This window comes from Schistocerca gregaria, chromosome 3, assembly GCF_023897955.1.
Source record: "Schistocerca gregaria isolate iqSchGreg1 chromosome 3, iqSchGreg1.2, whole genome shotgun sequence".
In the NCBI taxonomy this organism is placed as follows: Eukaryota; Metazoa; Arthropoda; class Insecta; order Orthoptera; family Acrididae; genus Schistocerca; species Schistocerca gregaria.
Genome location: NC_064922.1, coordinates 247,186,508 through 247,212,692, shown reverse-complemented (window position 1 = coordinate 247,212,692; position 26,185 = coordinate 247,186,508). Strand labels below are relative to the sequence as shown.

General features: G+C 42.2%; 1 protein-coding gene across 1 annotated transcript in view; it reads right to left on the bottom strand.

Annotated features, from left to right (window-relative positions):
- Nucleotides 1-12,423: 12,423 nt before the first annotated feature.
- Nucleotides 12,424-26,185, bottom strand: part of LOC126355325 (GTP-binding protein Rhes) — a 494,539-nt gene continuing 480,777 nt past the window's right edge. Inside the window, exon 3 of the mRNA XM_050005619.1 lies at nt 12,424-12,916. Within this exon, the coding sequence (XP_049861576.1) occupies nt 12,424-12,916 (493 nt within the window). The remainder of the gene's footprint in view (nt 12,917-26,185) is intronic.

Sequence of the window (26,185 nt, the reverse complement as noted above, 5' to 3'; positions counted from 1 at the left end):
CATGTGGAATTTAAGATCATATAAATGTTATATGCAAATTAGTTATAAATTGCTCAGGTTTATTTATATGTGCAGTGAAGACACTCTTCGTTCATGGTATTGAAAGCTACGGCTGGCAGTAACCGCGAAAGAAAGAATATTGATCCAAAACTCTAGTCAGACACTGTTCGGAGATCCCCCATAGAGTGATTGAACAAACGTACTTTGGAAAAATTCACTCATACAAGTGCAGTTTGTAAATGACTAATAGCAGCTGAATTTGAAGAGCAAGTCGTGCACTAACCGAATATCGAAAAAGTTTCTTATGTCCTTCTGGTATCAAGGAAACGAAAAAAATCTATATGTATGTAAATGAAAAGGGGTCACTTAGCAACGATTAATCTCCGAGTTATTCTTAGAATAAATTTGTGATTTAATTTTTTTAATCCATTCTTTATAGCTTACTGAATGGATAGTAGAACTATTACACTCATATGTAGAAAGTGTCACACTGAAATGCTTATTTATAAATATGCAGAAGGGGAACACTTTCTACCACGTATGAATTGTGCTTATAAAAATCCGTTATTTATATTTTCCCCGGTGGGGGTGGGGGTGGACTGACAGCTATCATGTTTCCGTTCTTCTGCCTGCGATTAAAAGAAATGAAATACGTAAAAATGTGTTGGTACAGATAAAAATAACGGTATTAAGCTTGAGGAGGTAACGAGTGCTTCATTGAAATTTGTGACAGTTCAGATGAGACTGAAGATGTACGTGATATAAGATGGGACGTAGGTTCAGTATATATTTTTGTTTCAGATAAGTGTTTCTTTGCATGAACTCTCCAGCGTGAACAATGGACATTATTTTTTGAACGATAACGTTTTCGCTGTGACGGCACTATTTGTTATAACGTTTACTTTATCTCCAGTGTTTGAAGTGCTGTAAACACGGCAGTTTCCAACATTTAGTGAAACAAGCAGAGGCACCTCAACCAGTTGAAAATTACATAAAAGTCGAAATTGCAGTTGTGGAAGTTATTCTGAATCGTGCACTCCATGTCGAAAATGTCGCCGTCAAAAAACTCAGAAACTGCGAACTCAAGACATTTACAATTGTATAATGGAGCATTATCGTTTTTCTGTACCTAGTCTTAGTTCAGATGCTATTCATAGGTGCCACTGAAATCAACAGAATGTCAGTAACCATTAAAAATGGAGGCGTTACAGAAGGGCGACTCTAATTATAGGGTGTGATACCTTGTCTGACGTTCTAAGCTATTGCCATCTGCAACATTCACTACAAAAAACAAAAGCAGATTGGTGCACTAAATGCAAAAATAACCGAACAGTTGTAGGATAACTTCTAAGGACGTTGGATTTTCTCTGTATTTGCTTCATTTTGGCCTATTTTTCTTGTCAGTGAATTTTTATATAGCTGTTGGTAGGCCATCAGTTCTCAAAGGTTTCGTAACGGGAATGTTGTGAGTGTGTACCCCGTCTTCAGTTCAAGAGCACATGTCGCAGGTATGGAGTTAACAAAACAAACCATTCCAGACGTTTCTGGCATAGTCGCTGTTTCTGACAGAAAGTGGGAGAGGATTTTAAAAGGAGCTCGTTGTCTCCTGGTGAACTTTTATTTATGTTAACAACGTCCAACGAGACTTCGAAATAGGGCGGTTCCATTGGGATGATCTGTAATTCTGAATTAACTCCTTTTTTGGTGAAAAGGATAGAGATTTGCTGACTTTATTGGATCTTCAAAACAAGACCTATTCTTGGGTGTCTTCAATATGTTCTTACAATTTGACAGCGATAAATTACAAACTTGAATTGCTTGTTTAGAGATGTGTGTTATCTCCAAAGATTAAAATCCGACTTCTAGGTTATCGTGGGATGTCATTTGTGTATAACGTGTAGAGAGTTACTACAATGACTCGACCTTGAGGTACTTCTGCCTCAATGTGTCTGGACTATCTGACGGGCTGCCGCTAGTAAAAGAGGAAGGGATTTAGGAAAGCGGATATGGGTAGTTGTGCTGTAAACACGGCAATTTTCAACGTTACCTTGTGCCACACTTTTGAATTATATTTTAAAGTCCAGATGTTGCGTTCAATTTGTGTCTCTACGATGTGCTTAACAAGCCTCTTGATTTGACAGTTCGCACTGCGTTATTTGCAGAATTCTGTTGCCGAAACGTACATGAAGATATTTTAGAATAATTCTCTCAAGAACGTTTCGAAAGCAACATTAAAGTGACATGGATCTATAATTCTGTAGAAATAGTCGGCTCTTCCGTGTTTTCAGAAGTGTAACGACTTTAGCTACTTTCCAATGTTTGGAAAAGTACGAAACAAATGTCAACGTTTGTGAGAAAATCAACGCTGTTTGGCGGCAAATGTTTAAACTGCAGCGAAACATCAGCCGTAGTCTTCTCAAGGCGAGAACGTCTTCACTTAAACATAAATTACCCTGTGTAATGTGAATGTGAATATCATACAACAAATTTTAAAATATATAAAATGAGAATACTAATTTGCCAGGTTAATCAAAATTTTAAGAAGTAAAACTGAAAAATCCTGGTGTTTTTATTCGTCCAGATTTCGTTACTCTACGACGTAACGTTAAGCTCCAAGCTTTTAGTTTATAACGTACGGTTAAACAAGATGCAGAAAGCAAGCACTTATTTAAACTTCAGTGATCAACCTCAGCTGCATTAAACATGAATTTATTACTTGTAATCGTAGGAGTGTCAGCACAAAATCCAGAGGGTCAAATGGTCTTTATTCTATCTCCCGCTGGTCAAGTAAACTGCAAATAGGAATAACAATTATTTCTAATTTAACCCGTATCAATTAATTTGAATTTACGAAAGACAGCCTGGATGTTGAATTCATAAGAAATCCATTTCCCATTAGTTGATAAAGTACAGTGAGTTACAGGCCGAATTTAGAGGACTTCTTGTAGTAATTAAGTCTACTTACTTAACATCAACCAATAAGTTATTTCTTCGAGGACATCGGACCTTACGTAAAAGAAGGAAAAATGAAATGTCTTACGCACTATATCATCACCTAACCTGGCATGTGGATCTCTACTACTAACTACATTCGGTGTAAGAGCTGTGACCACTAGATGCTCTACTCTCATCTTCTGCACGACTTGGACTCTTTATCAACAATCGTATCCGATGTGAAAATAAATCGAGTGGACGCAGGCAAGGAGAAGAAAAATCAAAACATCGTTATCAAAAAAGTGTACTGTAATGAAAAGCTGTCACCTGACCTGTGGGTTTGAAAGCAACACAGACTACACATTAAAGAGCGTTATGTGTGCCTGATGTATGGATATGAACGGGAGTAATGCAGCAGCGTAGGTAACACACTCTTGTTTATTGCAGTTTTTCAAGTGTAAGCAAATTTTGAAACATGTGCTTCGCATTTGTTAGTCAACTTTTTCTGTACTTAGGACTTATGTTTGTAATAAAAGTATCAAGTACGAAACAAAGCTGTCACTGGTACATATTCCAGTCACATGCATAAACGTTTGCTCTCAAGCACGCAAAATGCTCTATTTTACATTCTCGAGATAAATGTTCATTAAGTAAAGTCGTATCCTTGCCGTCCTCTTGTCTTACTGTCAATTACAGGCGGACCTACAGTTTAATGTGCATAATTTGGTATTTTCCACATATATGAATCATTGCTGAAGATGAAGAAGCGATACGCGGCAGAAAAACCCTAAAATCAATTGGGAATAGCCCCCGGATCTTGGTATTTTTGTAGTATTAGGGGGCTTATACAGAGCTACAGACCCACATCATTAAAATTTACATTTCTATATTACTTAGTAATTGTTTGAAAACCAAATTGTTTAGTTATTCGTGCCTCAGAAGCTCATCAGATAGCGTAAAATCATTAGTAACTTAATACGAGCCTAACGGTCACTTTTTATGTATAAATATACATGTTCTGAACGCCCTAGCGAGAATACACATAGTAATGCCAGGTCTTTTACCCTCTGAATATCAACATACAATTCTGGTACAAAATGATTGATAGTTTCTAGTGCATCTTTTTCAGCGGCAAATGTCTGAAGAACAAAATGATTTAGACAAGATATCTCTCGGTGACAAAAGTGGCAACTGACCCTGAACAATAAAATGTATAAGGTTAAAAAAAGTTCCATATAATTTTGGTTACGTAATGAATCACATAAATTTAAAGGGTGTCAACTAAATTCCTGTGGATTGCAATTACTAATAACATCACACCCATGACACAGAAAATGTTTAGGGAAAGGCGCACCAAAGACCATGTTTTATTGGGGGAACACTTAGAAGGTGCTACAGAAGAAAGGGATGTCCGTCCTTCTCTGGTGTACTGATGCGTGGTAAGGAATCCTCACCAGATAGATTTGACGGAAGATATCTAAAAAATTCAGAAAACGGCAGCTCATTTTATATATTCACGAAATATGGGAGATAGTGTCAGGGATATGACAAGCGAATTGTCAATCATTAACACAAAAGCGTCTCTCGTTGCCACGAGAACTTTTTACGAAATTTCATTCACCGTCATTCTCCCCCGAATGCTAAAATATTTTGTTGGGTCCCATAAACATAATAGGAATGACCTTTGTAAGAGAACTCATGGCCGTTACGAAAAGATTGAGGTGTTCAGTTTTCCAAGAGCTACTTGAGAGCGAACAGTAGAGAAATAATTTGAGAGTGGTTCTAGGCACCCTCTTTCAAACACCTAAGGGTGAACTGCAGAGTAAGCATGTATATGTAGATGTAGACTGGACAAGGAGGAGGAAACAAATCGGCTCTGATCATCTCAGAGAAATCATTACGGCGTTTGCCTTAACCGATTTAGGTAAACCACGGTGAAACTAAGTCTTCTTCCCTAGAATGGAATAATGTCCACACTGACCCCAAATAGATGTGAACAAGGCTTATTTCTGCATTGTTAGAGGATTTTTCCCAAACAATAAGTTTCGGTCAATCCATTGTAAATATCAGGCATCGGCTTTCAGAGTAACAAAAATTACAATTGCTTTTTTGTTGGAGACGTTCTAGCAGCACTGATTGATTTCTGCTAGTTTTCAAATAAGGTGTGAACCTATTGCCGAATTCGTTTCCAGTGAGCAGAAATTATCTTTGATCTGGTGTTAAGGGATGCCGGAATTTGGTAGGTTTGACTATCTGTTCATTTATACCTGTACTTTAGACAGACTACTTGTTTTCGCCTCAGATACGCGTGTGTTGCAGCAGATTGTGATTTTAAGTACATTTCCCTTGTCTGTTTGGGAAATCTGTACGCAGATGGCTCGAGTGAGTTTGAAATATACAAAAACCAAGCTGTATAAATGAAAGAGAAAACAAAGCAACCCAGAGATAGATATGGGAAGACCAACTTGGGAATGGATCGAGATCGTAACAGGCGACTAGGTTCATTACTGGACAGGAAGGAGAAGAAGACGCAGAAGAAGCAGAAGAAGAAGAAGAAGAAAGAAAAGAAAAGAAAAGAAACGTGAAAGATGACAGAGTTATGATGCGCTTTGGAATGAGAAATCAGCACTCTAAACTCAAATTAGTCCTTTCGAGTACAACATAATTTTGCTAAAGTGTTCTGAAGAACAGACGTATCCATATAAGCTCTATTTAAGGATTAATTCACAAGAAAATGGTAATATTTTAAGCGATTCAACAGCATCTTACTGTGGTAAGCATTCTGACGTAGATTTAATGCTTTCGTCTCAGCACCTTTCGCGACTGACGAACAAACTACACATTCCTGGTTATCACTGCAACTGGAAGAAAAATTTGCTTTCCTTGTGCTGACTGCAAAAATTGTGGACAGCGAAGCTGATTTTGTAAATGCGTGGTTACCTCAGTTGGCAGTAGATGTAAGGTTCTCAGTGTTGGCTTAAATGACTAACTCTTTGTTTCCAGCAATGTCTGTTACTGAATATCTGTGCAAGTTTATCATTATTTTGTAGGGTGTAAAGGTAATCTTATTATAAAGAGACTGCTTACTTGGCTCAAGAAAAAAAAAAAAAAAAAAACATTTGTTGATGACATCTCAGGAGGTTCCGTATACAGAAAGCACGATTTCACTGTGATACCTGTGATCCAGTACGGAAACCGAGACACTCAGTTTCCCTCACATAATCGTATTTATTTTTGTACATTTATTTATGCGTATAATTTTCCTGACAAGATTAGGTCCATATAGCCTCCCTCACACCTATTCAGGTATTCTTCGTACTTTATCATTACATTCCTTATTGTATTTTATTTAGTATAGAAGCTAACGCTTAGAAACAGTAGTAGAAGTAGGCGCGATAACGGTATTAGTTGAACACAAAAATATTAATTATTTACATTAATGTCTGAAGACTGAAGTAATAGAGAACATTTATAGGAAGGCAGATTTAAACTGTAGCGATTGATGTGAGGAAATGGGATGAAAATGAAGAGAGAGAGAGAGAAACTGAGGGATTTGGTGAAGTATAGCAAAGATAAGACATAAGTCTCAGCTGAAGTATGTGACTTGCCTAGTGTTGGACAAGTACTTCGTGTTTGATGCGGAATATTCATGGCCGCACACACCGATGCAGTAGACTCAGCGTATGGCAGTCACTATCTCGTCTGGTACCAAGTACCCTATCGGGGATAATAAAGCACAGGCATGTTCAGAAAGCTGACGTTGTATACTCAATCCATACACTCATTCACGGGTTGTAATAACGTTTCGCACGAGTTGAAAGCTCAATTGTAGCTGCGAAAAAAGCAACTCTAATGAGGAGATTTGAACTTAGCACTTAACTGTGAGAAAGAAACCACATGGGAAAAAAAGGAAAAAAGCGAAAGGATCTGTGTGCGTTGAAAGTGTCCATTGTACAACCCGGAAGGTTGTACGTGTAGTTCTCGCTAGAACATGAGAAATAATTTATCATCTGCCCCTGTGTTAAGAAATGTTACGAACAGCACCATGTTTTCTGGCTTTACCGCGTTACAGACGCTTTATTAGCGGCTGCATTTATCGGAAACAAAGGGCTCGATGCCTTTCATAGCACGAGTAATACAGTTAGCTGGCAGAGCGAATTTTCACAGAGTGGATGTTTATTTCCACGGTTTTATTTCGATGATTTCACTGCAGATGAATGTAATTTGAGCATTAACGTCAGGTATTATGTTGTTCACCTCGAATTATAGCGAATGAAGTATTATTGGTCGCCACATTTATTATGTCGTACCTGATACTGCTGGTTTTATAGTGTAATTTAACACTTTCTTTCTTCGGGTGTAATCACTCCGTGCTAATTAGCTTAATCCATTTATTTTCCTTGTTTCTGGCTCTAGCGCAGTATTTATTAAAAGCTTAAGAGTATTAACACTCTCATTTTGGATCGGACAGTAAATTGGCACAGAAAAAAGAAGTGCCATTCGATGTTACGTTACATAGCAGTAGCGACGCCAGATAACTGCGAATTGAAACTGTTTTCTGTGGCCAGTGCTGCATAGCTTCAGTGTACACTGTGTAGTAAAGTTAAGGCCGAAAGTAACTTTTGCATACATGCCACTGCCGAGGAATAAGCTCGATCAAACTTGGACCATATATAGAAAGAAATGCTACAGTAAAGTACAGAAGGTAACTAAAACTAAAACTAAACTCCTCCCTAACAGGCCATGAAGGCCTAAATGTACCGACTGGCCGCCGTGTCATCCTCAACCCATAGGGATCACTGGATGTGGAGATGGAAGGGCATGAGGTCAGCACACCGCTCTCCCAGCCGTATGTCAGTTTCCGAGACCGGAGTCGCTACTTCTCAATCAAGTCGCTCCTCAGTCTACCTCACAAGGGCTGAGTGCACGCCGCTCGCCAACAGCGCTCGGTAGTGGTAGCCCAGCCCGACAGCGCTTAACTTCGGTGAGAGGGTAACTAATAGGAATACGCAATGAGACGAACAGAAATGATACTTTTATTGAAAGAGAATAATTTTATTGAAGTGACCCCGATGGACACTGCAAAGGCGGACATGGGTCTTAATAGGACCTGACAGCAATGTAGGCTTTGCAACTTGATACCATGCTGGTGAAAGGTTGGTAAGTAGTTCTTGTGGTAATGCGTCCCATCCTCCACCAACGCTGGTGACAGCTGATGGATGGTCCTTAGTGCATGTGAACTTGGCAGTAATAAGTCTCTTCTGCACTTCCCAGTTAAGTTGGCGAACGGGCAGGCCGGTACATTCGCCTTCGTGGAATATCGTCTCGTTCCAAGAGTCCAAGAGTTCCTCCATCTGCCCTGTTAGATGCGATCATCCATAAAAAACGAAGTCAGGGTGGAACGCATGCTTGAAAAGAGGCACATGGCGAAGGAGTAGAGTGTCATTTTGACCGGTGACGGTACCGTGTTCAGTGACGGCTTGTCACTACGTCAGTGGAACACAATACTTGGGCCACCAAGAAGATCGTGTTCGAGAATATTTCTGTGGGCACTACATATTCCCACCTCACACCATATGAGCTTACAATCAGCACTGATTTCTTTGGCGGTCCCAGTGTAATGGGGTGGTGAGGCATACTGTTGCATGGGCGTACTGACCTCCAAATCTTTGAACATAGTACACTTACCAATCAGCATTATTGTCACACTGTACTCCATCACAATGTGCGTCTTTTCAGGGGTGATGTCGGTCCTGACTTCATTTTTATGGATGCAGTCCTCCACCGCATCGAACAGTGGAGGTCGGGTAGCTCTTGGAACGAGAGGATATTCGGTCAATGGACTGGACTGTCCGTTCCTCCCACTTAAATCCCATCATGCATTGTGGGAATATTGCAGCACATCCACATGCAGCAACGACCATCCAACAGTTGTCAACTGCGCTGATGGAGAAATGGAACACCCGACGATAAGAACAACTTAACAACATTGTGGCCAGCATGGCAGCACTTTGCAAAGCGTGTCTGCCGTCTATGGTGATCACGTACCCCACTTAGAATCCTGTCCCGCTTTTTTAATGTCCATGGGATCGTCACACATCGTGGTGACTTTAATTCTTGTTTGTGGGTAAAAAGAGTCAGTTCTGTTCGTATCATTGCATATTTCTTACAGGTGCCTTATGTGCTAGACTGTAGCATTTGTTTCTATGTATGGTCCAACTTTCATCGAGGTTGACAGTGACATAACAGGCGAACGTTACTTCCGTCCTTAAGTTTTACACACCAGCGTGTTTACGGAACGGCATCATGGGGCCACCAAAAGCTACTGCACTGTGTATTTAGCAACAGACAAATACTTGTGGTCAGCCCAACCTTCAAATCACGGGTTAACAATACTTGAAGTTTATGGAAGGTTCCTTGGCATCAGATATGTTTTGTCTTTTAGCTGCAAACTATACACGAGTATGTAAAATATGCTGCAACAAAAACCAATTATGTACAGAACTTCACACCAAGAATTTTCCATAAATTTGATGTGGTATTACTCCGTGACGTGAAGATGGCCGCTTGATCAGAACTAGTAGTCTGTGCATAAATGTTCACTGCAGCAGCTTTTGTGACTCCAAGACGCCATTATTTAAATGTCTTGTAACATACCATTCTCTAGCCATAATCGTGTGTTCTTTCTGTTGATATTGTCCTCGACATGTTCGGTTTCCGAGTGATATCTTAAGCATGGAGTTAGTAGACTGGTTCTTCCCTAATCGTCCTAAATGGGTAGTGGTCGGGGATGACTAGGCTATATAGTAATTCCTGTGACACCCTGTGCTTTTCAACACTCACAGCGCATAACAGAACCGCTTTCAGCTCGAACGGGAAACGTCGCATGGCCCACACTCACTGCACGGGCAAAGATTCCTTCTGACCGTCGGAACTGTTCGGCGGTTTTATTACTTCTGGTCAGAGGCCCGTAGATAATGGAACCCATTAATGAGGCGTATTTTCTGAGGTAGATTTCGTCGGATTTGACTGCTGTCATACTGTTGGACTGTCAACAGACGGTAGACTTCCTACGAGTTACAGATAGTTACATCCTTAAGTACAGTTGCAGAGAAATTGAGGACCCTCAGAAAATAAAACGTCCAATTTGTTGTACATGCAGACTGTATCTTGAGAATAAAGGAAATGTAGTTCACAATTTGTGAATTTTCACCAGTAAGACAATAATAGTTATCTCTCTGCAGACTGAGAAGTCAACCGTAGAAAGGAGACACATGAGGTTCATGAAGTTGTGAGAACCTGGGCTCAACAGAGGATAGATCTGGCGAACCGCCGACCTCGTTTCCACACAGATAGAAAAGACTGTGCAGAGCTTCCTTTTGTCGGAGGGCACTGGTTGGAGGTTTTATTACCTCTGATCAATGGCTGAAAGCCTTCCCCATCTGAGTGTCCGACGTACTGATATGGTGATTTTTCTGTGCTAGATACCAGGTAGCCTCAGAGTTGTCAGCCGACAAACTGATTGTTGATTGATGGTTGACTCTCTGTGGCTACAGACATTAGGCACCAGAGATACTGTCCAAGTTTGGACACATTCAAAATGTACAGAGGAAATAAAAAAAAATGTACGAAATTCCTGAATTTTCATCAGTAATATGATGATCATTATTTCGTTGGAGACAGTCGGCGATCTCTCTCGATGAAATGTGGCACATGAGGTTGATGAACTTTAGCTCAACAGTTGACAGGTCTGGTCAGATTTGATGCTGAGTTCATACTAATTGTACAGACGTCACACAGAGATCCGACAGTCCGTGGACATTGGTTGGCACTTTCGTTACTTCTGACTAATTTCCTACTAGGGGTGTGACCCAATAACAGAGTGATTTTCTTTCTTTGCTAGATTTAGAGGGGGGTGCCTCAGAGTTGACTGCTGACAGACAGTTTGACCTCAGTGATCACAAGAGGTTTCGCCTCTAAGAACAGCCCCTTGCAAACAAAGACCCGCAAGAATGAAAATGCTCAGTTCACAACATATGCAGAATGAACTGAGGAAAAAAACATTTCGAGTTTCTGAATTTTGGCAAGTAATATGGTAATCATTATTCCGTCGGAGACTCTCTGCGAACTGTGTGCATGAAACATGGCACGTGAAGTTGATGGCGGCGCGGGATTAGCCGAGCGGTCCAGGGCGCTGCAGCCATGGACTGTGCCGCTGGTCCCGGCGGAGGTTCGACTCCTCCCTCGGACATGGGTGTGTGTGTTTGCCCTTAGGATAATTTAGGTTCACTAGTGTGTGAGCTTAGGGATTGATGACCTTAGCAGTTAAGTCCCATAAGATTTAACACACATTTGAACGTTTGAAGTTGATGAAAGTGAGGTAACTTGGGCTCTACAGTTGACAGGTTTTACCAGTTTACATGTTGGGTCCAAATCCTTTGTACAGGCAACACAGAGACCTGTCAGTCGTGGAAGGTTCTGTAAGTTCTGACCAGTGGTCTTCACGCGGTGTGACTCACGAACAGGGTGAATTATTTTTTCTTTGGTCTTTTTCGAGGACGCAGCCTCAGAGGTGACTGCTGAAGAACTGTTTACTGCCGACTAATCTCTGTGCCTATACGTTGTTTCGTCTCTATGTACGGCGCTAGACAAACTAAGCCTCTCAGAAATAATAATGTTCATCTCAAGCCACGTGCAGAATGTCCTGAGAAATTGCAAAAGTGCACAGTTTTTCAATTTTCCGAGTGGTCTAGGGCGCTGCAGTCATGGGCTGTGCGGCTGGTCCCGTCGGAGGTTCGAGTGATCAATCGGGCACGGGTGTGTGTGTTTGTCCTTAGGATAATTTAGGTTAAGTAGTGTGTAAGCTTAGGGACTTATGATCTTAACAGTTAAGTCCCATAATATTTCACACACATTTGAACATTTTTTTTTTAATATTCGCAAGTAACATGGTGATCGTTATTTTGTTGGAGACTCTCAGCAACTCCAGACATGAAATGTGGCACGTGAAGTAGATGAATGTGAGGTAACTGGGGCTCAACAGTTGACAGGTCTGGCAAACTTACGTGTTGGGACTATATTCACTGTAGGTTCAACAGAGATACCTGTCCGTTGCTGGCGGTTTTGTAACTTTTGATCAGTGACCTCCAGGGGGTGTGACCCACTAACAAGGCGATTTTGCTCGCTTTACTAGTTTTCTAGGAGGTAGCCTCAGAGGTGAGTGTTGCAGGTCTGTTTGTTGGCAGACTCTCTGTGCCTGCACGTGGTTCTATCTCAAGGTTCCGCCTCAGAAAAACTGAGGCCCCTCAGGAACGGAACGTCTGAGCCCACGACACACGCAGAATTTATCGAGGAAATCAAAAAAGGAAGAGGCTCAGTTTCAGAATTTTTCACCAGTAACACGAGAGTCGTCATCTCGTCGGAGTTGCAGCGAAGAAAGGTGGCACGCGAGGTCGGCAGCCAGGGGCGGCGTCCCGGCGCCTCGGGGCGTCACTGGACGACGCAGCGGCCGACGTCGTCGCCGGTGGCGGCGCCGATGCCGACGCTCCGGCGCACGAGGGCGGCGAGGCGCGACGCGCCCCCCGAGCCGGCGAGCCCCGCGTCGCGGCTGCCGCCGCCGCCGCCGCTGCTGCCCAGGGAGCAGGTCTTGGTGCGCATGATCATGAGGTCGGTCCGGATGGAGGGCCGGCGCACGTTGGGCGCCACGACGCCGCACGCGTCGCTGAGGCGCCGCTTGATGGACAGCGAGCACTTCTTGGAGCGGTGCTGCGGCGCCGGCGGCGGCAGCGCGCACGGGCTGCCGAAGCTGGGGTGCAGCCGGCGGTGGTGGTTGGGCGCCATCTCCAGCGGCAGCCCGGCCGCCAGGAACAGCTCGTAGAACAGGTCGTCGACGCGGATGTTGCGCTTCGCCGACGTCTCCACGAACACGCAGCAGTCGTCCTGGGTGTTGGCGTACGCCGTCGCCTCCTCCACAGTCACCGTCCTGCCGACACGAGAGGTTTGCTCCACGTCAGCCTGCAGTCCTTCACAATCACAATAAAAATGTGCGTATAAACTGTAGTGTCGCGGAATAGTAAAGAGTTGGAAACGTGGAATATTGTCAAAGTTTCGTTGCCTATGCCGAGAGCCAGAAGCAGTACGTTAGCCAAGAGGTAGGAGGGTCGCGCATATATCGGAATGTGTCGCCACGCAAGGGCAATGGCCTGGTCACACACAACAGGCGAGAGAGAATTCCTCAGCACACGGGTTTGTGTTAGACGGAGACTTTCGTAGAGTGCAAGACAGAGGTATAGCGTCAGCTGTGCTGCATTTCACAACTTCGCGTAAGTCTGTCGTAACAACATGTAACTCTGTCGCAAGAACACCTAAGGGGCGAGTACGACAGATGGATCAGCAGTATAAGTGGAACGAATGCGGTCATTACAAACGAGCATGACGTCAGGACGTCGCTCGTGCTTCTTTAAATACGCCAGCTTTATTAGCAACAAGACAGTCGCACTCGCAGTTAGACTTGCAGTTAGATGGGTACTGGGTCGCTGCGTAGCGCTCAGCTCGGTGACCGACATGTTAATCTTTATCAAGGAGATGTTGCAGTAAGGGCGGCCCATCCAGCTGCAGACGTGAGGGGACAGTGGCAGTTCTGGTTCTCCCTGCTGCCGCTGTCAATCATCAACCCAGGATTAACAGACATCGCGGCAGACTCGCTCGCCGCCAATGCTCACCACATCAGTGAGCCGTCGACGAGATCGTGCGGCGCCTAGGCCCTGCGCATCCACCGTCACAACCGGGTGAGCCGGCGACGCTGGGGGACTGCAGCCCGTTCCGCCCGTCCAACGCGGACGAGCCACCAGGAGGAGCAGGGAAGAAGACGGGGTGGGATAGAGTACACTCCGCACTACGAGAACGCCTCTCGTGCCGACAGCGTCGGGACTCCAACCCGGAGCCTCCACGCGTAGCAGCTTGCTGTCCACAGCCGAGCCACCGGCCAGCTGGACGTCGCCAGCCACGCGCGGCCGAAGTAAGGGCATTCCTCCACTACGTCGCTGCGCTAGCAAGACTGCGCGGCCCGGATCTGGTGTCATCGCTACGAGTCAGCGAGGACTCGGGGAAGGTCGTCGATATCACCAAGCCACATTGTACTCGGCAGGAATAAAGGTGTTATGAATTAATAATGTTTCTTTGGCGATTCTGACGCTTCTACAGCCATTTCCTTGCATCCTGACAACTGGAGAGGTCACCGCTCGGCCATCCAGTCCACCGTAGGCGACCGGGACCCCCGGGGCGCCTACAAAACCTGAACTAGGGATGAGAAAAAGCGACTAGTTAAAACCGATACCGGTGTTTCAGTTATGAATAATCGTTATTTCGAGGGACATTTCATAAATAATGCACAGGTTGGTATTATTGTGGTCTGTTTGATGCGATAACAATGAAATTTACGTCAGATGAAGTTGGGAGCTTTAGGAAGAAGCAAGAGTTTTTGTTTTTTCCCCGGGTACTCTCAACAGGAAATTGACGAGAGGTAGAAAAGAACTTTGCAGGGGTCTCAATTACTGTGACTGTCGAAGACCAAGAGGCGTACATCAAGATCGAATCTTTAGGCTGCAAAAACCCGATACAAATCCACAGTTCGTTATCTGAAGTTTGTGGTGAGTTAACAGTGGACTGTAGCACAGTTTGACGTTGGCTTAATCGTTTTCGTGGTGGTCGAATGAACATAGACGATAATCCAAGACCCCGAAGACAAAGGACAACAGATGAACGAAGTGTGAAACTTTTGGCAGATCGCAGAGACTTCTGAGGAATTTTCCCATCATCAGTATTCTGATAAACGAGTTGAAGAAAAGAAACATTTCCGCAAGATGGGTCCCACTTGCTCAGACAACGATTCTACCATGAAGGTCAAGGATTCGTGTGTCGAACTGTCGCCGGCCATGGTGGCTTAGCGGTTCTAGGCGCTTCAGTCCGGAACCGCGCGATTGCTACAGTCGCAGGTTCGAATCCTGCCTCGGGCATGGTTGTATGTGATGTCCTTAGATTAGTTAGGTTTAGGTAATTCTAAGTTCTAGGGGACTGATGATCTCATGTGTTAAGTCCCATAGTGCTCAGAGCCATTTGTCGAAATGTCGCTGCTCATAAAACCTGGATTAGAGACCTTGAACCGCAGCTGAAATCACTGTCCAATTAGTGAAGAGCTTCAGAGTCCACACGTCCAAAAAAATTTCGAGGCGCTTAATTAAATGTTAAGCAAATGATGACTTATGTTTATGATCACCAAGGGATCATCATGACAGATACAGTCCCAAGTGGAATAAGTGTCTCAGCAGTGTATTATCGTAACTTCACGCAAATCCTGCGCAGAAAAATGCACAAAACCCAACATCTGTTGCTCGAGGCTGGGCCACCCAATCTCCACGACAATGCCAGCCCGCATATCGGCAATTTTACTGTCCAAAAATTGCTTGAATAAGGACGGGAAGCGCTGCCACATCCTGCCTAAAGCTCGGACATGAGTCCACCAGGCTTCCACTTGTTCGCGAAGTTGAAAAAAAACTATGCGTGGGCGTCGTTACCTTTCTATGAAAGAGCTTTGTATCACTGTTACCTGAGCCATTGGAAAAATGAATAGAAGTGATGGTCCGGATGCAATAACAGAGCTTCCGAGACGTTAGGAAGCAGGGAGACTATACTGAAGGACTGTAATGAGATACTGGAAAAATAAACGTTTAAGTAAAAAAACTTAGTGTGCATTGTGTTATGAAATGGATGTGTTTGGTCTCGGTTATAGCAGGTGTTATTTATTTTTCACTAATGGCCGAGTGAAAAAATGAAATATCAATCAGCCATAGGTAAAATTTTTAGTTTTAAATAAGCGTTTTTTTAAAATGAGTAATTTTTATTCGTAAAATTTGCATTGGTTTGAAATACTGCGTTATAATAAAAAAAATTGGACGAATGACTAGTGCTGTTTCAATGACAATATCGACAAAACCGATCACATGGCAATAGAATTGTTAAAGCATTACTGAGAAAATAATCTCCCTTTTACCAAGTGTCGTGGCTTAAGGTACGCGTGTACACTCAGTTTGCAAGACTCTCCCCCACCTGGTCTATACGATAGGTTCTCGCTACCATCGCTGGACAAGCTTGGAAGCAATGAATGAGATCTGTGAATGAAGTGCTGACTTAAGTCTACTAAGTACTGAGGGAAAATAAGCTCTTCTACGATAATATAATGCTGTTATTAGAACAGTAAGCATTAGCTATGTTTCTGATATAATCATTTGATATGTGGAAAGCTATATGAGGAGAGGTACTGAAATAGATTTGAAATAAAATTTACAAGATCACAGATAAATTACTAATTTTAACAGATTTGGCCTTCTAGTCAATGAGTGGCGACACAGTAGAGAAAAAAATCCACAGTGATCCAGGAAGGTATTTATGTATTTATTCCAGTTATAGACCACAAACCTTTTTTCTTTTTACATAATTCTAGTCAATAATCGCATTCTTCAAACCTAATAAGATGCTTCATAGAGTCAACAAGTCCACTAAAACTGTGTGCGTGTGGTATTTGTATTACTGATAAATGCGACGAAGCTTTGATCGCACCATGTTTACATATGCTGACTCCTTATGAATAGAAAACTCTGTATATTCAGATCTGAAGACGGTCATTACTGACCGACATTAAGAAACTCGTGTTAAAAAATTTCCTGACACGTAATTGGAATAAATATGTAAATTCAGCAATGGAAATTCAGGAATGTATTCAGCGACTTATTTTTTACATACAAAATACAGTAGGTAACTTTTGGCTTACGTAGCATGTGGGGCACGTGTTGGTCTCACCGCGAACTTCTAGACTGAGCCCCACACAACTGATTTCATCAAAGTGTACAGACCTGACGATGGCGTTGACGCAACATCGAAACTAGTAGCGAAGTAAATAAAAAATCTTAAGTACAGCTGGAGGAATTTCATTTGTAATAAAAGTTATACCAGCTGTGTCCCAACTTCATCCAGTTTAAATATGGATGTACGAAGACTGAATGAATAAAATTTTTTATTGGCTTTTAGGTCTCTTCCCACAGAGTCATCAATATACAATTTCTAACCTTTAATACTTAATTCTTGAAACTTCTTAGTATGTTCTTCAGCTGGTTTAAGTAGGTCGTATGTATCATTTTTGTTGAATTACGTCGAGAAATATAGCTAGGTCGAAAATTCAGAATGAGACGTAATGTGCTACTGCGTTAATTCAGTTAAGAAAAGAACAAAATTGTGACAAAACTGTAATGTAAGCTACACACTATATACTTAGATAGTTTATAGATTTGCATTGCTAGTAGCAGCACTATCAACACAGATGCTGCATAGGTCCTAAATGTGTCAGCTATAGTTCCTGTACTAACTCGTGTAAATTAACAGGCAAATTAAAATTTACAACTTTCTTCTACTTCATTTTAACAGTAATTCATTGTATATTTTCTATGACTGCACATCTCTAAATAACATGTTTAACTTCTCTGCACACCGTAAGAGAGAGACTTCCTTATATACCTTGTCGCTAGGAGAGTCAGCGCAGATGCTGAATGAGAACATTTTAACGCCGCCAGACGCCAAAACAGTGTTTGTTGTCTTCAACTGCCGCATCCAAAGAACAAGTGGTTCACATCCTTCGTAATTCCATATTCACAAAATTTTGACAGCATGAACGCAGTGTAGACGCTGTCTGAAGCGCACGTGATTCTGCCATAACAGGTCTTTGGGCACCTAGGTTTGCTTAGTATTGCTGGTGATATAGTGGCATAATGTTGCCTGTTGTTTTCGTGGAATCTGACAATTACTATCTCCATTCAAGTCTTCTTAGTTGTTTGTGTTTTTGTCGGAAGTCAAGCCAATACTGTAATATTGCTTTCTTCGTCGTCATATATTACCTGTTTGGCGACACTAACTGCAATTTCGTTTCCTTTTATCCTACATTAGCCATTGATCCTTACATTTTGAAATGCCGTTTATTATTTTGGGTTTCTCTCAATACGTCTGCTATCCTGTATGCTACAGAAAATATATATATATATATATATATATATATATATATATATATATATATATATATATATATATATATATATTTTTTTTTTGCTGAATATCAAGAGCTCATTTGGAAACCCAGTTCTCAGCAAAGAAGAGAAAGCAGAAAGTGGAAGGAGTATGTAGAGGGTCTATATAAGGGCGATTTTCTTGAGGATAATGTTATGGAAATGGAAGAGGAGATAGATGAAGATGAAATGGGAGATATGATACTGCGAGAAGAGTTTGACAGAGCACTGAAAGACCTGAGTCGAAACAAGGCCCCGGGAGTAGACAACATTCCATTAGAACTACTGATAGCCTTGGGAGAGCCAGCCCTGACAAAACTCTACCATCTGGTGAGCAAGATGTATGAGACAGGCGAAATATCCTCAGACTTCAAGAAGAATATAATAATACCAATCCCAAAGAAAGCAGGTGTTGTCAGATGTGAAAATTACCGCACTATCAGTTTAATAAGCCACGGCTGCAAAATACTAACACGAATTATTTACAGACGAATGAGAAAACTGATAGAAGCCGACCTCGGGGAAGATCGGTTTGGATTCCATAGAAATGTTGGATCACGTGAGGCAATACTGACCCTACGACTTATCTTAGAAAATAGATTATGGAAAGACAAACCTACGTTGTTAGCATTTGTAGACTTAGAGAAAGCTTTTGACAATGTTGACTGGAAACTCTCTTTCAAGTTCTGAAGGTGGCAGGGGTAAAATTACAATTTGTACAGAAACCAGATGGCAGTTATAAGAGTCGATGGGTATGAAAGGGAAGCAGTGGTTGGGAAGAGAGTGAGACAGGGTTGTAGCCTATCCACGATGTTATTCAATCTGTATATTGAGCAAGCAGTAAAGGAAACCAAAGAAAAATTCGGAGCAAGTATTAAAATCCATGGAGAAGAAATAAAAGTTCGGCGATGACATTGTAATTCTCTCAGAGACAGCAAAGGACATGGAAGAGCAGCTGAAGGGAATTTGCAGGGTCTTGAAAGGAGGATATAAGATGAACATTAACAAAAGCAAAACGAGGAAAATGGAATGTAGTCGAATTAAATCGGGTGATGCTGAAGAAATTAGATTAGGAAATGAGACGCTTAAAGTAATAAAGGAGTTTTGCTATTTGGGGAGCAAAATAACTGATGATGGTCGAAGTAGGAAGGATATAAAATGTAAACTGGCAATGGCAAGGAGAGTGTTTCTGAAGAAGAGAAATTTGTTAACATCGAGTATTGATTTAAGTGTCAGGAAGTCGTTTCTGAAAGTATTTGTATGGAGTGTAGCCATGCACGGAAGCGAAAGGTGGACGATAAATAGTTTGGACAAGAAGAGAATACAAGCTTTCGAAATGTGGTGCTACAGAAGAATGCTGAAGATTAGATGGGTAGATCACATAACTAATGAGGAAATATTGAATAGGATTGGGGAGAAGAGAAGTTTGTGGCACGACTTGAGTAGAAGAAGGGATCGCCTGGTAGGGCATATTCTGAGGCGTCAAGGGACCACCAATTTAGTATTGGAGGGCAGCGTGGAGGGTAAAAATCGACGAGGGAGACCAAGAGATGAATACACTAAGCAGATTCAGAAGTATGTAGGCTACAATAGGTACTGGGAGATGAAGAAGCTTGCACAGGATAGAGTGGCATGGACAGCTGCATCAAACCAGTCTCAGGATTGAAGACCACAACAACAACAACAATCCACAAATATGTTAAAGGCGCTGAAAATGTGGTTGTGTCACCCCATACTGAAGATGTCATGGGCAGATCACTTGAAGTATTCCACCGTGTTGGTATAAATCTTGAAGTCGCCATTGAAACATCATCTAACGTAGGAAAGCAGCGTATTTTGGGCCTGTAGTCAGAAGTGAGAAATACACAGCTCGCCACAGAAGGAAAGATAGAAGTAAAAGTGGAACTTGACAGAGAAGAGTTTATCATTGTTGCAGAATCTTCGAGAGTGGCTGGACATCTCAGATAATGCCACATTGATTAAAACAGTTGGGAATAGCGAAGAATACTCCAAAATGGTCAGGAAGAGTCTGTAAAGAGACTCGCTCAAAGAGGAAGAGGTTATGATACTGTGCTATTTCAAGGAATAAAGGTAAAAAGCAGTCATCAAAAACATTTCATCTCTGACACGATTTGTTGTAGCAGAATGTCGAGAAATGGCACATCGATGGTTAAAAGTAGTACCGTAGAATTAAAACTTAAGTCTTAGTTGTGAACTGGGTCATTGATTTAATCACAGGTTTTTCACAGCTGAGGTGAGTGTGGATCTTCATTGATTATGTAAAAATGAGAACTTCGAGATGAGCTTGCAACGTAATGAGGAAAACAAGTGACTGTTTGACATTTCAAGTCACACTTTGCGGTGTATCATAGGTTGTGCCTTTGATAATTGACTACCTACGGAAGGAAGGGGTGTGGTTTCGAGTGCCTATTTTCCATACAATTATAACGTTTCCAAAATGTTAGTAACTGTTGGTTCACATCTGTTGCCGCATAATTTTTCAAGAAGAACCCTCTTCCGTGTGTTAAGCACTATTCCGCCTTCGCAATCTTTTCCGTGATTTTCTTAGCGCAGCTTCGACAATCTAGATTAAAGATTAAGTAGCTGTTCGGTGTACGTCCATTTTCTGCAACTAATTCTGTGTGGTCTGCGCAGTCTCAAAGTGTCCTTGGAGAGCGCTGTGGTCGAATAATCGCCCTACTGCGTCGGTAGCGTTTGATCTAATGGATCGCTCCTTAGCGTGCTCAAGGTACGTCGGGAAATCCTGGCAGTGCGCTGTACGATGAAGTGCGTGTCCTGCGTAAGGAAGGTCAAGGGAAGGGCCCAGAATATTGCTGGTCTGCCCTGAACTTCACTTTTGCACCTCCACTGATGACAGTCAAATGGATTTCTTTACACAATCTGTATTCATTGTCTACCGAATATTTTGTTTGACATAGGTTATGGGAGATAGGACGTCAAACGGGCCGACTTGGAGCAGGAGAGGCACCACAGGACGTTTTAATTTCCACTGTCTATACTTTTACAAGTAAATTCATAAAACTTTGTCAGCATGACCAGGAAGGCTTCAGAATTCACACTCGTAGCAGCGGAAGGTCAAAAACATAACAAAATAATTTTTTTACATGTGAAATTTCATGATTTTTTCACTTGCTATTGGCTGCATTTGTTGCTATTGGTACACTTTTCTTCATAAGTAAGAGAGACTGTTCGATGAATTTTGCACAGCATACAAACCATACTTACAGGTGTCTGAAACCCTAGAATCTATTTAATTTATGAAAAAATGAATGAGCTGTTACGTTTTAAACTTTCTGTTTGGAAAAAAAATCAAATTTTGTAGTTAATTATCTCAATTTTTACCACAGTTTTTAATAGATTTGAAAAATTCGAGGGTTTCGTACACCTGTAAGTATGCTTCGTATGCAGTGCAAAATACATCAAAGAATCTCACTTACTTGTGAAGAAAAATGTACCTATAGCAACAAATGCAGCCAATAGTAAGGGAAAAACGATGAAATTTCACATGTAAAAAAAATTATTTTGTTATGTTTTTGAACTTCCACTGCTATGAGTCTGAATCCCGAATCCTTCCTGGTCATTCTGACAAAGTTATATGAATTTATTTGTGAAAGTATAGACAGTAGAAAATAAAATGTCCTGTGGTGCCTTTCCTGCTCCAAGTCGATCCGTTTGACGTCCTACCCCCCTTAAACCAGGAATAGATGGCCGTAGGGGAGGGATGGCCGATGGCTCTAGTTCTCCAGTTACACGATTTACTGTGCTGCTAGTCAGTTGATAGTAAAGCATTGTCGTGAGTGACACGTCAATGCTCCTCTTGACTCTTTATTTCAATAAACTGTATTTTTCATTATTTCAGTTTTTAATACACCTTAATATTGTACAGCATGTCAAATATTTTTCGTTTTTTTCTTAAGTTAGACTGTGAGAAGTTTCGAAAGCGTACATTTCAGGGCTTTATAGGTTGGGGTGCATACCATCATGTTGTTTCTGTTTGCGTTCTCGTCCACCATGTTTGATGACATGCTATGTCCTTTGTCTCTGCCACATGGGAGAAATGGCTATACCATCTTTGGCACAGTTAGCCATTCCGTAAAAATCTCTTTATTTTTTAGTTTGGACGGGAATTCACTTTTTTTTTACAGATGCCAACTAGGTACGTCCCCAAGACTGGTTCTGTTAGAGGCAGATATATGTGTGTGGGTGTGTGTGTGTGTGTGGGTGTGTGGATGAGATAGTGTCAATTAAACAACTGACCAGACGCTGTTATAGCTGAGAGATGATCAAAGATAGTTCCTGTAGTTACAATCGTCTGAAAAGGAGAAACTGTTACCGTGGTAGCATGCTGCTATACTGAAGGGATGTTTCTCCCTTCTTACGTTGCCGTGAAGGGAATTAACATAAAAAAGAATGGGGGTTGGGGTAACAAGCCACAAGGAAAACCGCCTACGTGAATGCTGAGATGTTTCTCCAATCGCTAAGAGGTCATTTTTTGCCTTATAAACCAGGTGAAAATGTTATGCTACTTCTAGGTGGCCATAATTCACACCCTAACTCTGTATAGCTGTTGGAGTTTGCTGAGATGCATAAAATCATTTTACAATTAAATCAATCCATTAGCTGCTGACAGGCGTTGAAATACATCAACGGGGTCAGTTGTGTGCCCCGACCTGGACTCGAACCCGGGGTCTCCTGCTTACACGGCAGATGCTCTCTATCCATCTGAGCCACCAAGGGCACAGAGGATAGTGCGACTGCAGGGACTTATCGCCGGCACGCTCCCCGTGAGACCCACATTCTCAACTTACAGTACACACACTACTTGCGTAGTGCCCCTGCCATTATACCCACTACTCGCGAGAGACAGTCCATCCACTCCCGTAAGATTTCAGGCAATTCATGTGCATCCGTACTGAAGGAAGTCATCAGCTGGTTAGCCTTAACGGTATGAAGATGGCATCTGTTCTTTCGGACGTATCCGAAAGAACAGATGCCATCTTCGTATAATATCATTTTAGTTTGGTTTCCCAGTAGCACTACGCATTAACTGCCGCCGCTGGACCGATGTGTTTTTACATATTATATTATATTATATTATTAATTATATTATTTTTTAAGTGCCGCAGCAAAATGGCGAGATTATAACCTGGCGAGCTTCTTCATGAATATTGCGCAAAAACAGTGACGCTAGCGAATGCCACGTCTGGATTCAAAGCAACGGGGATCCACCCCTTTAATCCAGATGCAATTCCGTACTGCGCATTTAAGTGTGATTCAGATGGACTTGTAGGGAATGAAACCATCAACCCATCAGGCCAAAGATCTATGAAAGAATCTCGTTATCTCTGCCTCAGTCCACTACTGGAGCTGACACATATGTTACAGCAGACAAACGTTACGAAACGTCTCCTGGAAGAAGAGCCCTATAACCTCAGTCTGGCCCCTCTACCGAAGTAGACGATATTTGGCCTGCGCCTTTCAGTGGAACAAACTACATCACATCAATCAAAATACTGAACAATCGACTAGACTAAAAACCTAAAATAAGAAACGTAGAAAAACTAACCCTACATATTTGACATCAGAAGAAAATATTAAAAAGTTAAAATTAAAACTTGGTGAAAATGGGAGAAAAAGTTAGGCCAAAAGGAAAAAAAAAAACGTAAGGAAGGTCAGATCTGATTCATCAGAGACAGTTCAGTACAAGGAAGACTCGAGTGATAGCTTTTACGCGATACGATCATCTGTCAACAGATGTTCGTACGCTCGTGTCCTTCACGGAAGAGGGCACTCTGGTCAACGGACAACCACGCCAACCACGACGTCAGGGCACCTGTCAAACGGGATGGTGTTTGCCGAGTAGCCTCACATCCACAGTCGCTGTGTAACAAACGGTGCAATATGTCACAGAGAAGTCACCTACCAGACTCTCTGCGGTGGAGGGCCATGTGAAGAGTGGAATCAGGACAGTCACAAACTGATGTGGCCCGATTGCCTAATGTGAATCGTTCTGTTGTTTCTCGGGTGTGATGACAGTTTATAGGTATCGAAACTGTATCCCGAAGACCAGGGCGGAGCCGACCTGGTGTAACATCAGAAAGAGGGAACCGTTATTTGACTGTAAGGTCACGACGGTACCACATTAGTACTGCACGGCAACTGGCATGTGACTTCGCAGCGTTCTCTGGACGTGTTGTATCGAGGCAAGCGGTGTATGGAAGGTTTCAGCAGATTGGCCTTTATTGTCGGAGACCTGCTGTGTGTGTACCTCTGACGAGTCTTCACAGAAGGGAGCATCTAGAGTGGAGCCATCAACATGTCACATGGACTATCGAACAGTGGGCTAATGTTCTTTTCAAAGATGAGTCCCGGTTTGGTCCGGAGAGCGATTCTCGACGGATCGCATCTGGAGGGAACGTGGATGGTTCAACTGGTTCAAATGGCTCTGAGCACTATGGGACTCAACTGCTGTGGTCATCAGTCCCCTAGAACTTAGAACTACTTAAACCTAAGGACATCACACACATCCAAGCCCGAGGCAGTATTCGAACCTGCAGTCGCAAGGTTCCGGACTGCACGCCTAGAACCGCGAGACCACCGCGGCCTGCGGGGAACGTGGAACTCGATTTTGGGACCCAACCGCTGTGGAAAGAGACTGATACAGAGGATAATCCGTAATGGAGTAAGCAGGGATTATGTTGACCTTTTCATGGGATTGTTCGTTTAAATCGGTAAGACTTAACTGCTGTCAGGTATCGTGACGAGATCTTGGACCTCATGTGCGGTTGTTGCGAGGTACTGTGCACCCAGACTTCGTATTGCTGAACGATAGTGCTCGATTTCATACAGTACGCGTGGTTGACGTTTTCTTGGAAACGGAAGATATTGCACGCATGGTATGGCCTGTCCACTCTCTCGATCTGAATCCCATAGAACACATCTGGGATGCACTAGAGACACGAGATTCATCACGTCGGCATCCACCAACCACTCTCCAATGCTTGCGAGCAGCTATGCGGGAAGAATGAGCGTTTTTGCCTCAACATGAGATTGATGGTATCATTCACAACACGCTCCGTATTTTATCAGACCTATATTGCTGCCAGAGGTGGTCGTACCCCATACTGAGCGCATTAACCTGTTGTCGGAATGTTGTGTAAATCCGTTAAGTTGGAAAAAACGAGGAACGTGTTTGTCTACCGTTATGCATGCTGCAGTTGTTTACGTTCTGTATTCCTTACATTGTTTCTGCGTTATTATCACCTGATTAAACTGTTTTATGGCAAAGTAAACGCAACCTTGAGAAAATTTCGGTTTGTTGATTTGATTTTGGACACTAGTGTATATACCTTTTGGTATATTAGTTTTAAGTTACGGTTTCATTTAAAACCACTTAATAGCCTCAGCTTTCTCTACAACACTTACGTGAACAAGTAGTTCAATAAAAACATATTTAGATTATTGGATATTTTTTAATATGATTTCCTGTTTGTTATTATAGCGTTTTGTCAGCTGGCCATCTATCTCTTGCATGTCGTGCCATCCACTCCTAATACACGAGTGAAACGGCGAAGTGTTACAAAATTTTAAAAAAATAGTAGTTAATTTGAAATTTGGTCTAACTTTGTGAACGAAGTCTTATTTTAGTATCAATTTTTTGATGAACATGTAAAGCAATATCCGTTACTTTTCCAGTTTTTTTTTTGTGTATTAGGGTTTCATATTGGCATCTGAAGAAGTCATGGCCCTCTATCTTTGTTTTTCCCTAATCTCAGAAAATGTTTTGTATTGGTGACCTATATCGCCCACTAGCAGTCATCACGAGGACGACTGAAAGGATCATCAGATGATCATCACGTAATAAAGGTGAACAGTTTTCTTTTATTTTCTGTAATAGTACCAAGCAAAATGTTTAATTAGGACAATGTAGTTAGTTACCATGTAGGCAAAATAGCTCATCATAGACGAAGAAGAGAATTGAAGTATTACGGAAGCGTAAATAAAATTAAGTGGATTGACGAGATATGAGTTTCCCGCAGAATCCGTGAGGAAAGGGGCTCGCGAATCATTGGCGTGGTGAAGGGTCAGGATGTGTTCAGACGTGTACTGGAGAGAGCTTTAGA